This window comes from Carcharodon carcharias, chromosome 1 (assembly GCF_017639515.1).
Source record: "Carcharodon carcharias isolate sCarCar2 chromosome 1, sCarCar2.pri, whole genome shotgun sequence".
NCBI classification, from domain to species: Eukaryota; Metazoa; Chordata; class Chondrichthyes; order Lamniformes; family Lamnidae; genus Carcharodon; species Carcharodon carcharias.
In genome coordinates this window covers 255,676,077-255,689,686 of record NC_054467.1, presented here as the reverse complement: position 1 = coordinate 255,689,686, position 13,610 = coordinate 255,676,077, and the positions used below count along the sequence as shown (strand labels likewise).

At 43.4% G+C, this 13,610-nt stretch overlaps 1 protein-coding gene across 4 annotated transcripts in view; it reads right to left on the bottom strand.

Annotated features, from left to right (window-relative positions):
• LOC121277089 (exocyst complex component 6B) overlaps positions 1–13,610 on the bottom strand; it is a 632,802-nt gene that overhangs the window by 289,015 nt on the left and 330,177 nt on the right. For all 4 annotated transcript variants that reach the window (XM_041186104.1, XM_041186075.1, XM_041186085.1 and 1 more), the window contains exons 11-13: positions 9,582–9,702; positions 6,234–6,305; positions 2,559–2,656 (exon numbers count right to left, since the gene is read on the bottom strand). In XM_041186104.1, coding sequence (XP_041042038.1) covers positions 2,559–2,656; positions 6,234–6,305; positions 9,582–9,702 — 291 coding nt within the window. The remainder of the gene's footprint in view (positions 1–2,558; positions 2,657–6,233; positions 6,306–9,581; positions 9,703–13,610) is intronic.

Here is a 13,610-nt window from a genome sequence, read left to right as displayed (position 1 = left end):
TAACATTCAGAATTGACGAGTTAAACATGAATGAACAGGCAAATTATAGCCAAACTGCAAATTAAATGGCAGATACAACTAAGACAGATCCTACGAATTGGCTCAGCATTCTACTCAGATATTTTGTGATCACACTGAATCATAAAGTCCTTCAAATTCTGTACTACTCACAAACAATTTCTCCTTTTTAAATTTATTCTTTCGTGGGAAAAGGGTGTTGCTGGCAAAGCCAGAATTTGTTGCCCATCCCCTTAATTGCCCTTAAACTTTGTAGCTTGCTCTGCTATTTCAGAGGGCAGTTAAGATTCAACCACATTGCTGTGGGTCTGGGGTCGCATGTAGGCCAGACCAGGTAAGGATAGCAAATTTCCTTCCCTAAGGGGCACTAGTGAACCAGATGGGTTTTACAGTAACTGACAACAGTTTCATGGTCACCATTACTGAGACAAGCTTTTAATTCTAGATTTTATAATTTAAATAAATGACTTTGATAAGGGACTGAAGGTATGGTTGTTAAATTTGCTGATGACACAAAGATAGGTAGGAAAGTAAGATGTGAAGAGGACACAAGGAGGCTACAAAAGGATATAAATAGGTTAAATGAGTGGGCAAAGATCTGGCAAACTGAGTATAATGTGGGCAAATGTGAAACTGTCCATTTTGGCAGGAAGAATAAAAAAGAAGCATATTATCTAAATGGTGAGAGATTGCACAACTCTGAGATGCAGAAGGATTTGGGTGTCCTAGTTCATGCATTTCAAAAGGTTAGTATGATGGTGCAGCAAGTAATTAGGAAAGCTGATAGAATGCTATTGCTTATTGTGAGGGGAATTGTATACAAAGGCAGAGAGGTTACATTTCACTTATACAGAGCATTGTTGAGACCACATGTGGAGCACTGTGTACTGTATAGGTCTCCTTTTTTTAAGGAAGTATGCAAATATGTTGGAAGCATTTCAGAGAATGTTTACTATACCAATACCTGGAATGGGAGCGTTGTCGTATGAGGGAAGATTGGACAGGCCAAGCTGGTATCTACTGGAGATTACTAAGAGGCGACTTGATTGAAAGATATAAGATGCTGAGGGCTCTTGACAGGGTGGATGTAGAAAGGATGTTTCCTCTTGCGGGCGAATCCAGAACGGGGGCTCACTGTTCAAAAATAAAGGGTCGCCCAGAGGAGGAGAAATTTTTTCTCTCAGGGTCGTGAGTCTTTAGAACTCTTCCTCAAAAGGCGGTGGAATCAGAGTCTTTGAGTATTTTAAGGCAGAGCTAGATAGATTCTTGATAAGCAAGGAGGTGAAAGGTTATTGGGGATAAGTGAGCATGTGGAGTTGAGGTTCCAATCAGATCAGCCATGCTCTTATTGAATGGCGGAGCAGGCTCGAGGGGTCAAATGGCCTACTCCTGCTCCTAATTCATATGGTTGTATTTTATTAATTTGAATTTAAATTCCACTGGCTGCTATGGTGGGATGTGAACCCATGTCCCCAGAGCCTTAACCTGGGCCTCTGTATTACTAGTCCAGCAGCATTACCACTACGCCACTGTCTCCCACAGCTCCTTCCAGGAGCTAGTCTGATCCCCAGCCACCAGCAACCCACAACCAACCTAAGTTCCATGGGTATAGCCTTCACCGCAAATGGCAGACGTCTGCAGAACCTGCCCAACTCTGTCTGGATGGTGTAGATCCAATGTTATCTTCAAGTAATGGAAGCAGCTGCAGCAACTTATTCTCTTTGCTATTCTCAGATCTTCTAGCCTCTTCTTGATTCTTCTTCAGTTTGCCTGTTCTGCTCTAGTGGACTCAACAAAACTGCTACTGCACAGCTTGGGCTGATCTGTGTCCTTTTACCTATTTCAACCAGGGCTCAGTTTCAACTTCCCAACCTCAGCTTGCTCATGATTTCCTTAGAAACTGGGAAGTTCAGTTTTGTTTCGAGGTTTGCCCTTTTCTGCTTCCCTTCCAATTTCATCTCCAATCCTGTTTGCATTGTGTGGTAGGGTCTGCCTCAAAAATGTAGAAATTAAATTGAAAAATAGATTCCCTCACAACAGGTACAGCATGGGTTAGACAGAGGACAGTGTAGAGGAAACGTTACTCTATCAAACATTCCCAAAATAAGTCCAACAAGAGTCAGATTCAGAATAAAGCTCTCTTTGCACTCTTTACATCAAACATTCACAAATTGTTACATTCAGGGTGAGGCTTACCTACCTCAATAACCCACCTCAAGCACAACCTGAGAAAAGCACCCCTTATTTGATCAGTGACATATTCTCCATTTTCTACCACTGTCAAGCTCTATGTCTGAATCAAACTGCTAACCTGTGCTGAATTTTAGGCAGTTGGATGAACTGTGAGCATGAATCAATGGTAGCTGGAATGAAACTGTGCAAACAGCTTGCACCTGGACTCCTTACAGCCAGTAGAGAGAGGCTTTTAAATGTTCAAAAACAATAACTTGCACTTGTATAGCAAGCGGAATTGAGGTTGAATTGAAATTGGACAGAAGTAATAAAAGGACATTGCATTTTTGTGGTAAACTCCTTCTCACCTGAACACCCCAGACCACTTCTTGAGCAGAATTTCACCATATTGATCTCTTATCTCGAGCAGCATGTCGAAGTACTGATTTACTGGAAATCCATAACCCTGTAAAGAAATGCAAGTGCTTCAAACATCAGCACTCTGAACTGCGAACGCTCAGGTTAAACACAATTTAAAATCCACTACGAGGCTGATCAACTCCTCAGGCCTGCCGAGGGAGGAAGGTGTCCAGCATTACTCATCTTTTGTCCAGTCAGGCGCTCAGGTTGACAGGATGTAAAAAAAAGAAATACAACCGAAGTCTTGATTGAAGAAATTATACCAATTCACTGGCAGTTACCAGAACGTCTGTTAACTTGCCAATCTACATTCACTGATAGAAAATACTCTTAAGCTCTAAGTCAAAGAACCACTTTATTGAAATCTTTTCTTTACATTCCTATAGTTTATGTCCTCTGAACTAGGTCTTCCTAGATCAACCTACCCAATCCACCTTCTCCCAGTCTGTACCATCATCCCCAAGGCGCACTGAACTATCTCCTACAAATCGGGTCCTCCAAGCTGTGTGACTTCTTAGCCCACCTTAGTCTCCCCTCTGTCCTACAAGTCCTCCAAAACACAACCAACCAAGGCAGCCCCTCAACAAGTGAGGCATCCGAAAGAAATTCCCAAAAGATGGGGAGGGAAGCCAAATGACAGTCATCGACAGGCCAACCAGCGTCTAGGTCCCTGTGCCCACCTTAGGACAATATTCCACTATCTCAGCTGCAGATGTGTGCACCCTCAACAGATTGTCAGGGGAGGAAAGCTGGACAGCAACACTCGCTCAAAATCAAAACACACCAAGGGTTTTGGGTGGGGGGGTGGGGGGGCTGGTATAAGGTGCCAAGACTGGCATGATTTTAATAAAGAAATTTACAGCATGTTGACGCATTAGACTAAAGTTTCAATTCATTAAAAAAACAAAGCAATTTGATAGACAACTGCATGGCATAAATCTTGACACAATTTGTCCTAAGTAGGCCTCTGCGTTACTCTGTCTGAATGAGTTAAATCCTGTTTAATTACGTGGGCTCATAGCGACATTTTCGGAATGCATTCTTCTGTACCGTTTAATTTTCCGTGAACATCAAGTGGCCCTGATTGTGACATTCCATCTGCATCCTAAAGCCAGTGATTCACGAAAAACCATTAAAATGCTTCTGACTGGGCAAAACAAATAGCCCTGAGATAGCAAGGCTGACCTACAAGGAGGGGTTGAGCAGAATGGCCCTATACTCTCTGCAGTTTAGGAGACTGAGACGTGATCTCATTGGAACATAGAAAATTCTTACAGAGTTTGACAAGTTAGATGGGGAGAGGCCGCTTCCCCTGGCTGGAGAGTCCTAAGGGTCATAGTCTCAGGATAAAGGACGACTTAGGAGTGAAATGACAAGGGATTTCTTCACTCAGCAGGTGTAAATCTTTGGAATTTTTGAGTATACGGTAATTCCTAACATAACGTGCTAGCTAGTTGCACACTTTAAAAATCCAACTTTAACTGAAAGAACTTTAAGCAAATCAAATTTTCCTCTAAGAATCAATGCATAAACTGGAGTTAAGTTCCACAGCCAGTCTCTCCCCAGTACCCAGCCAGTCTCTCCTCAGTCTCTATTACCTGCACCTTTTGGACAATTGGAGCAAGGCAGGGAGCGGGGCCGAAGCAGGGTGGGAGCGAGGCAGCGAGCGGGGCAGAAGCAGGGTGGGAGCAAGGCAGGGAGCGGGGCAGAAGCAGGGTGGGAGCGAGGCAGCGACTGGGGCAAAAGCAGGGTGGGAGCGAGGCAGGGAGCGGGGCAGAAGCAGGACAGGGACGAGGCAGCAAGCAGAACAGTGAGCGGAGCAGTGATCTGGTTGCCTGGGGGAGTCAGGAGTGCCAGAATGCTGAACCCTAGGACTTTAAAAGGAACTATCCTCCCTATTGCATTGACGACATTGTAACTTAAAAATGTTAAACACAGCAACCTCAAGGGAGTTATTACTGCATTTAAGAAAGAGATTGATGGATTTTTCGACACTACGGGAATCAGAGAATATTGGGATAAATCGGGAAAGTGAAGTTGATGTGGAAGAGCAGCCAATGATCCCATTGAAAAGCAGAACTGGCTTGAGGCGCTGTCTGGCTTACTCCTGTTCCTTTTTCTTACGTTCTTAGAAGAACATAAGAATTAGGAGCAGGAGTAGGCAATTCAGCCTCTTGAGCCTTCCCCACACCAATCAATACAATCATGGCTGATCTCATTTCGGCCTCAACTCCAATTTCCTGCCCTGTCCCCATAACCTTTCAACCCATTACTAATTTAAAATCTCCTTAAATTTATTCAGCGTCCCGGCATCCACCGCACTCTGAGGTAGTGAATTCCACAGATTCACGACCCTTTGAGAAAAGTAATTCCCCCTCATCTCTGATTTAAATCTACCACCTGCTGGCCTAAAACTATAGCCTCTCGTTCTAGAATGCCCCATAAGGGGAAACATCTGCTCCACGTCTACTTTGTCCATCCCCTTTAGCATCTTATATACCTCAATTAGATCTCCTCTCATCCTTCTAAACTCTAGCGAGTATAGGCCTAAACTGCTCAATCTCTCCTCATAAGACAAACCCCGCATCTTTGAAATCAATCTAGTGAACCTCCTCTGAACCGCCTCCACTGCAACTACATCCTTCCTCAGGTAAGGGGACCAAAACTGTGCACAGTACTCCAGGTGCGGTCTCACCAATGCCTTGTACAGTTGTAACAACACTTCCCTATTTTTATCTCTATTCCTTTAGCAATAAATGCCGAAATTCCATTTGCCTTCCTTATTACCTGCTGTACCTGCATACTAGCTTTCAGCCATTCATGCACGAGGACACCCAGATCCCTCTGCACTGAAGCATTCTGAAGTTTCTCTCCATTTAAATAATAAGTTGCCTTTTTATTCTTCCAGCCAATAACCTCACTTATCCACGTTAAATTCCATCTGCCAAATTTTGGCCCATTCATCTAACCTGTCCATATCCATTTATAAATTTCTTATTTCTCCTTTGCAACTTACTTTCCCACCTATTTTGGTGTCATCAGCAAATTTAGCGATAGTACCTTCTATCCCTGAGTCCAAATCATTAACATAGAATGTAAATAGTTGGGGCCCAAGGACTGAACCCTGTGGCACCTCACTAGTTACAGCTTGCCATCCATAAAAAGACCCATTTATCCCAACTCTCTGCCTTCTATTGGTTAGTCAATCCTCTATTCAAGCTAATATTTTACCCCTAACTCCATGTGATCTTATCTTGTGTATTAACCTTTTGTGTGGCCTTCTGGAAGTCCAGATATACTACACCCACAGGATCCCCATTATCCACTTTGCTTGTCACATCTTCAAAGAACTCTAGCAAATTAGTCAAACATGATTTACTCTTCATAAAACCATGCTGACTCTGATGGATTGCATTTTAACTTTCCAAATGTCCCATTACTACTTCCTTAATAATGGATTCCAACAATTTCCCAATGATAGATGTTAAACTAACTGGTCTATAGTTTCCTACTTGCTGCCTTATAAGGAATAAAGTAACCTTCTCAACCTTTGTAATTACCACTCCGTTAGTTTAGACACAAGGCTGTATCACAATCCAATTTTGGGAAGCTCTATCAGTTACCTGCAGAGTGTCCGCAAAGAGTACTAGAAGGTTCTTCAAATCCAAGACCAAATTCGGGTCAGAGCAGTATGACTGAATGAGAGGAGGGGAAAAAAGAAAGATATTTAAAGCCAACAACTTCAAAATGCCATTCAACATCTAACTTTTGAGCAACCTATTATTATTTCACTGTAGGTCTGGGCCAATTGAAGCTCTTCACCTTCACAATATTAGAAAGAAGACAGAACTCGCATTTGCATACCAACTTTTATACCCCAAAGTGATTCACAGCTAATGAAGTACTTTTTAAATTGTGGTCACTGTTGGAGGCATCAGGTTGAGGTCAAGACTCGTTACATCACTTCCTTCTCTGATTCGTTCCTTCTCAGAACCCCAAAACTATGGTCGGCTTCACCTCCCTCAGTTGTGTTCCTGTAACAGTCTACAAACCTTTCAAACTCAAAGCGAGCATCATTTAATCCCATGTTGTTAAATCCCCTATCTCGGTAACCTTCTCTAACTCGTTTTTTATTCATTCATAGGATATGGGCATCACTGGTCAGGCCAGCATTTATTGCCCATCCCTAATTGCCCTTCAGAAGGTGTTGGTGAGCTGCTTTCTTGCCCGGCTGCAGTCTATCTGGTGTAGGTACAGCCACAGTGCTGTTAGGGAGGGAGTTCCAAGATTTTGACTCAATGACAGTGAAGAAACGGTGATATATTTCCAAGTCAGGATGGCTTGGAGGAGAACTTGCAAGTGGTGGTTTTCCCATGTGTCTGCTGCCCTCGTCCTTCTAGATGGTAGCGGTCGTGTGTTTGGAAGTTGGTGTCTAAAGAGATAAAAACAATAAACTGCGGATGCTGGAAATCTAAAACAAAAACAGAATTACCTGGAAAAACTCAGCAGGTCTGGCAGCATCGGCGGAGAAGAAAAGAGTTGACGTTTCGAGTCCTCATGACCCTTCAGCAGTGGATAGTGGGAGATTCAGTAGTGGTAATGCCATTGAATGTCAAGGGGTGATGGTTAGGTTGGAGATGGTCATTGCCTGGCACCAGTGTTGCATGAATGCCATTATTTGCCACTTGTCAGCCCAAGTCTGGATATTGTACAGGTCTTACTGCATTTGGACATGGACTTCTCTAGTATCTGAGGAGTCGCAAGTGGTACTGAACATTGTGCAATCATGTGCAATCATCAGCGGACATCCCTACTTCCCTAATGGTTGTTGATGAAGCAGCTTGTTTGGGCCTAGGACACTACCCTGAGGAACTCCTACAGTGATGTCCTGGAGCTGAGATGATTGACCTCCAGCAACCACAACCATCTTCCTTTGTGCTAGGTATGACTCCAACCAGTGGAGAGTTTTCCCCCTAAATTCCCATTGAAGGGAGTCAAATGCTGCCTTGATGTCAAGGGCAGTCACTCTCACCTCACCTCTTGAGGTCAGCTCTTTTGTTCATTCTTAGACCAAGATTGTAATGAGGTCAGGAGCTGAGTCGCCCTGGTGGAACCCAAACTGGGTAGCAGTGAGCAGGATGTTTCTGAATAAGTGCCACTTGATAACATTGTCAACAACCCATTCCATCACATTGCTGATGATTGGGAGTAGACTGATGGGGCAGTAATTGGCCAGGTTGGATTTGTCCTGCTTTTTGTGGACAGGACTTATTGGTGCAATTTTCCACATTGCCAGGTGGATGCTAGTGTTGTAGCTGTGCTGGAACAGCTTGCTAGGGGCACAGCTAGTCCTGGATGTAGAAAATCAGCAAATGATTTTACTAAACGGAAGAACAGGCTTGAGGGGCTGTATGACCTATTTCCTATCTCTTACATTCTAATCTATAAAGAATAAAGTAATTGTCATGGAATACTAATTGAATTCCACTAATGGAATACATTGATACATCTCCTGCTGAACTTGGAAGGAGTGAGCAGGTGTCTTTTAAAGTCAGCATGGCTGAGAAGTGGAGATGAGAGCATGGACCGACGTTCTGGTGCTTTTAATGGATGGGTAGAGCCCACAATAAGGCCTTTGCCCCACTCTTCAGCCACTTTTATCCCATCTTTTAGAGTTCTCTCCTTAGAGACCTCAAGATCTCTTGTTGTTTCTTATAAAGCCACCAGTTGATGGGCATCTCTGCTATTCACCCAGCTTTGACTTGGTGTTCATTTTTATTCCCAAACTCTTCTGTGAAGCGACCAGAGATGTTTATCTGATTTAAGGTACCAAAAAACTACAAACTGTACTGTCCTATACTGGCTGGGGAGCAGCATTAGAAGTCTGGGTAGATGTCACATAGAGCTTGATCACCAGGGACACAAAGAACAGCGAAGTGATAGAAAAGACTTGTATTTATCTAGCACCTATTGCAACCTCAGGACATGCAAAAGTGCCTTTTAGCTAAGTAAATACTTTCCTGAAGTGTGGCCACTGACATAATGTAGGAAATGTGGCAGCTAGTTTAAGCAAAACAAAATACCACAGAAAAGCAGTGTGTTTAGTTATCAACTTATTTGGTTCTCATGATGTTGGGAATAGTGCCATGGAACTTTTACAGTCACCTGAGTAGGGCCTTGGTTTATTGTCTCATCTGAAAGACAGTACCTCTGATAGTTCAGCATTTTATTCCCCCTACTGCGCTGGCATTGTCAGCCTAGAACTGAGAAGAGTAGACTGGCAGAGGGAGATTATGAATTAGGGGAAAAATTACAAGGGGTGTGACACCGCATGGCTATGTATTCTACCCTAGAGCATTTACAGTCAAGCCTGATTCTGCCTTCTCCTGATAGCATGTCCATTTTGCTGCAGGGGCTACTGGGAGAGGTCAGCAAAGGGGGTTTGGTGGGGGGGGGGTAGTTTTCCCTCTTGCTATTCTTCTAGTTTCTGTGGTTCATTTTTAAGTAATTGAAAGGGAAAAATTTACAGAGCCATGGGGAAAGAACAAGGGGGTGGGATCAAAAAGATGGATTTTTTTTAAAGAAAGGAGTTCACAAAAGCATGATGGGCCAAATGGGCTCCTTCTGTACTGTACAAAGTGGTAACCAAAAGTGACATTAAATAAACAAGATACATTGTGCTGTGAGTCTCCACTGATATCTATACTCACAACTTCATAACAGCTTGCACATACCAATATGTCTCAAGGCACTTTTCAGTGGGACTAGGAAGCAAGAGATAAGTTAAGATGCAGTCACAAGGTAGTAGTCTTAAAAAATAGAATCAGCAATAAGCTATATTCCGCTTCCATATTCAATAATGTTTTGCAATACAAGTAGTGCTTTGACAAGGTGGCGAGGAGGAACTGAAGCTGGGGGGGTGGTGGAGGAGTGGAGCTTCAGTGGGGGCCAGGTTTCACAATCTCACTTACTGAATGAGTCCTGAGTGCCGACATGGTTTTGGACACCGCCAATTCCCACAGTTGATCAATGTACGCTCTGTTCACCAGGCCCTGCGTGGTGTGCAATATGTGGTCTTCAACTACAAAAAATCTGAAAGGAGAATTGGAACAAGACAGAATCGGACACAAAGTCGATCAGTAAAACACACACATGCACAGTAAAAACACACCCTTGATTGCAACACATACCCCAGATGGATCTAAGGCATGATTTGTTGCAGTGTTAAGCCTCGCAATGTAGGATATTACTAAACACCCGATTCCTGGCTTGCCTTTCATCCATCCACATTCACACTTATCACAGGTGACGGTTGCTTGAGGTCAGCATCACAACAGTTTCTGTGATTTTTCTTCAATTAAAATTCACATTTGAACTCATTGGGGCAGCGGAATATCAAATCTGGAGGAAGGGGAAGAGATAAGGGAGAGAGGCAGAAGAGGAGAGAGACAAAAAAGGGAGAGAAGAGAGGAGGTAAAGGGAAAGGCAGAGAAGGGAGGAAGGGGAGAAGAGGCGAGGGGGAGCGGTAGAAAAAAAGGACAGCAGGAAAGGGGGAATGGGGAGAGGGGCAAAGGGGGAAAACATTGAAGGGGGAGGAGAAAGATAGAGGATGTAAAGGGAGAGGGGAGGGAAAACGGTGAGGGAAAAGGGAAAGAAGCAGGGGGGACAAAGGGAGAGGAGAATAGGGAGAAAGGAAGGAGGGAATAGGCAAAAAGGGAAAGGAGGAGAGGTGGAAAAGGCAGAAGAGGAGAGAGAAAAAGGGATGGAAGGGGAGGAGGGCAATGGGAGGGGGCTAAATGGAGAGGAGGAGAGGAGGGAAAAAGGAGAGAAGGGCTTGGGGGCACAGAGAGACGAGGAGGGGAAAAGGGAGAGGAGAGGGTGGAAAAGGGAGAGGAGCAGGAGGAAGGGGAGAGAGGGAGGGGAGAGGAAGAGTAGAGAGAAGAAGAGGGAAGAGAATGAGAATGGAGAGAAGGAGGAGGGAAACAGCAGGAAAGGGCAGAGGAAGAGAGAAAGGGGAGAGGAAGGGAGAAGGGGAAATAAGGAGGGGGAAATGAAGAGAAGGAGAAAGAGGAGGGGGATAAAAAGAGAGGACACTTTCAGTCAATATTTCTACTGAAATGTATTTTTCAGCAGGACTTATTGGATAGCTTCTTCAAACAGGATTCTAACTCGTGGGTTTTTTTTTTCCCTATCCAACTCCACCGCTCTACCAGCATTCTAACTGAAATCCAGGATTGAGACCAAGACCTGGTCTGAATGAGTCAGGTACACTCATTATTAACCAGCAGAACCAGTGGGAACATCATCATGCAGACCACCAATCTGGATTACTACCTGAGCCACGAGCTAATTGGCGCAGGGTCAATGAGATTAAAGAGGTAAATGCGTGGCTCAAAGATTGGTGTGGGAGAAATGGGTTTGAATTCATGGGACATTGGCACCAGTATTGGGGAAAGAGGAAGCTACTCCATTCGGGCGGGCTCCACTTGAATCGTGCTGGAACCAGTGTCCTGGTGAATTGCATAACTAGGGTTGTAGATAGGGGTTTAAACTAAATAGTGGGTGGGGAGAAGGCATGGGGGAGGGTTCAGTTGCATGGAAATATAAAAAATCAAAGTTTAAGGAGAGGGTAAGAGTGCAGATTAGTGGCGAGGCTGATTGTTACCAAAAAGTGACAAGAAGAGACAGAGTGTGTGAACACCATATTGCACCAAAGAATCTTATAAGAATAGGGAAAATTGCCAAAGGGCAAACTTAAAGGCTTTGTATCTGAATGCGCGTAGCATTCGGAATAAAACTAATGAGTTAACAGCGCAAATAGAGATAAATAATTTGGTGGCGATTACTGAGATGTGATTACAAGGAAAACAGGTTTGGGAGTTGAACATCCAAGGGTACTCAGTGTTTCGGAAGGATAGGCAGGAAGGAGAAGGAGGTGGTGTAGCTTTGTGAGTAAATGAAGTGATCAGTGCTATAGTGAGGAATGATATAGGCACTGGAGAGCAAGATGTAGAGTCAGCCTGGGTAGAAGTAGGAAATAGCAAGGGAAAGAAGTCCCTGGTAGGAGTAATCTATAGGTCCCCAAACAGTAGTTCAGCAGTAGGGCACAGTATAAACCAGGAAATGCTGGGATCATGTAAGAAAGGCACGGCAATAATCATGGGTGATTTTAATATGCATATAGACTAGACTAATCAAATTGGCAAGGGTAGCCTCGAGGGAGATTTCATAGAGCGTATTAGAGATTGTTTCTTGGAGCAATATGTTGTGGAACCAACCAGGGAGCAGGCTATTCTGGATTTGGTTTTGTGTAATGAGATGGGATTAATTAATAATCTCATAGTAAAGGATCCTCCAGGGAAGAGTGATCATAGCATGCCAGAATTCCAAGTTCAGTTTGAGAGAGAGAAACCTGAGTCCCACACTAGTGTTCTCGAGTTAAACAAAGGTACTTGCATAGGCATGAGGGCAGGACTGGCCCTGGTGGACTGGGCTGGAAGACTACAAAGTAGGACAGTTGATGAACAGTGGCACATATTTAAGGAGATATTCAATTCCTCCCAAGTAAAATATATTTCAAAGAGGAAGAAAGATGGTAAGAGGGGGAAAAAGCATCCATGGCTAAGCAAGGAAGTTAAAGATGACATAAAGGCCAAAAACTAAGACATACCAAATTGCAAAGGTCAGTGGCAGGCTGGAAGATTGGGAAAACTTTTAAAGATCAACAAAGGGTTACTAAAAAGATAATAAAAAGAGCAAAGGTAAATTATGAAAGAAAACTAGCGCAAAATGTAAGAACTGATAGCAAAAGCTTCAACAAGTATATAAAGGGAAAGAGAGTAGCTAAAGTGAATGTTGGTCCCTTGGAGGATGAGGCTGGGGAGCTAATAGTGGGGAATGCAGAAATAGCAGAGACGCTTATTCAATATTTTGCCTCAGTTTTCATGGTGGAGGACACTAGTACCAACCTAACAGTAACAGGCAGTGCAGAGGGTATAGAGAAGGGGGAACTTAGAACAATCACCATCACTAAAGAAAAAGTATTAAGCAGACTATCGAGGTTAAAGGGTGACAAGTTCCCAGGACCTGGTGGCCTACATCCCAGGGTCTTAAAGGAAGTGGCAACGGAGATAGTGGATGCATTGGCTATAATATTCCAAAATTCCCTGGATTCTGGAAAAGTTCCTGTGGGTTGGAAAAATGCTAATATAACGCCTTTATTCAAAAAGCAGGGTGGGGGGGGAGGCAGAAAGTAGGAAACTATAGACCAGTTAGTTTAATGTCTGTCGTTGGGAAATTGTTGGAATCCATTATTAAGGAAGTAGTAATGGGACATTTGGAAAGTTAAAATGCAATCCATCAGAGTCAGCATGGTTTTATGAAGAGTAAATCGTGTTTGACTAATTTGCTAGTGTTCTTTGAAGACGTGACAAGCAAAGTGGATAATAGGGATTCTGTAGATGTAGTATATCTGGACTTCCAGAAGGCCTCTGATAAGGTGCCGCACAAAAGATTAATACACAAGATAAGATCACATGGAGTTAGGGGTAATATATTAGTTTGGATAGAGAATTGGTGAACCAACAGAAAGCAGAGAGTCGGGATAAATGGGTCTTTTTCTGGATGCTAAGCTGTAACTAGCAGGGTGCCACAGGATTTGGTCCTTGGGCCCCAACTATATACAAACTATATTAATGATTTGGATCCAGGGATAGAAGGTACTATAGCTGAATTTGCAGATGACACCAAAATAGGTGGGAAAGTAAGTTGCAATGGAGAAATAAGAAAGTTACAAATGGATATGGACAGGTTAGGTGAATGGGCCAAAATTTGGCAGATGAAGTTTATCGTGGATAAGTGTGAGGTTATCCATTTTGATTGGAAGAATAAAAAGGCGACTTATTATTTAAATGGAGAGAAACTTCAGAATGCTTCAGTGCAGAGGGATCTGGGTGTCCTCGTGCATGAATCACTGAAAGTTAGTATGCAGATACAGCAGT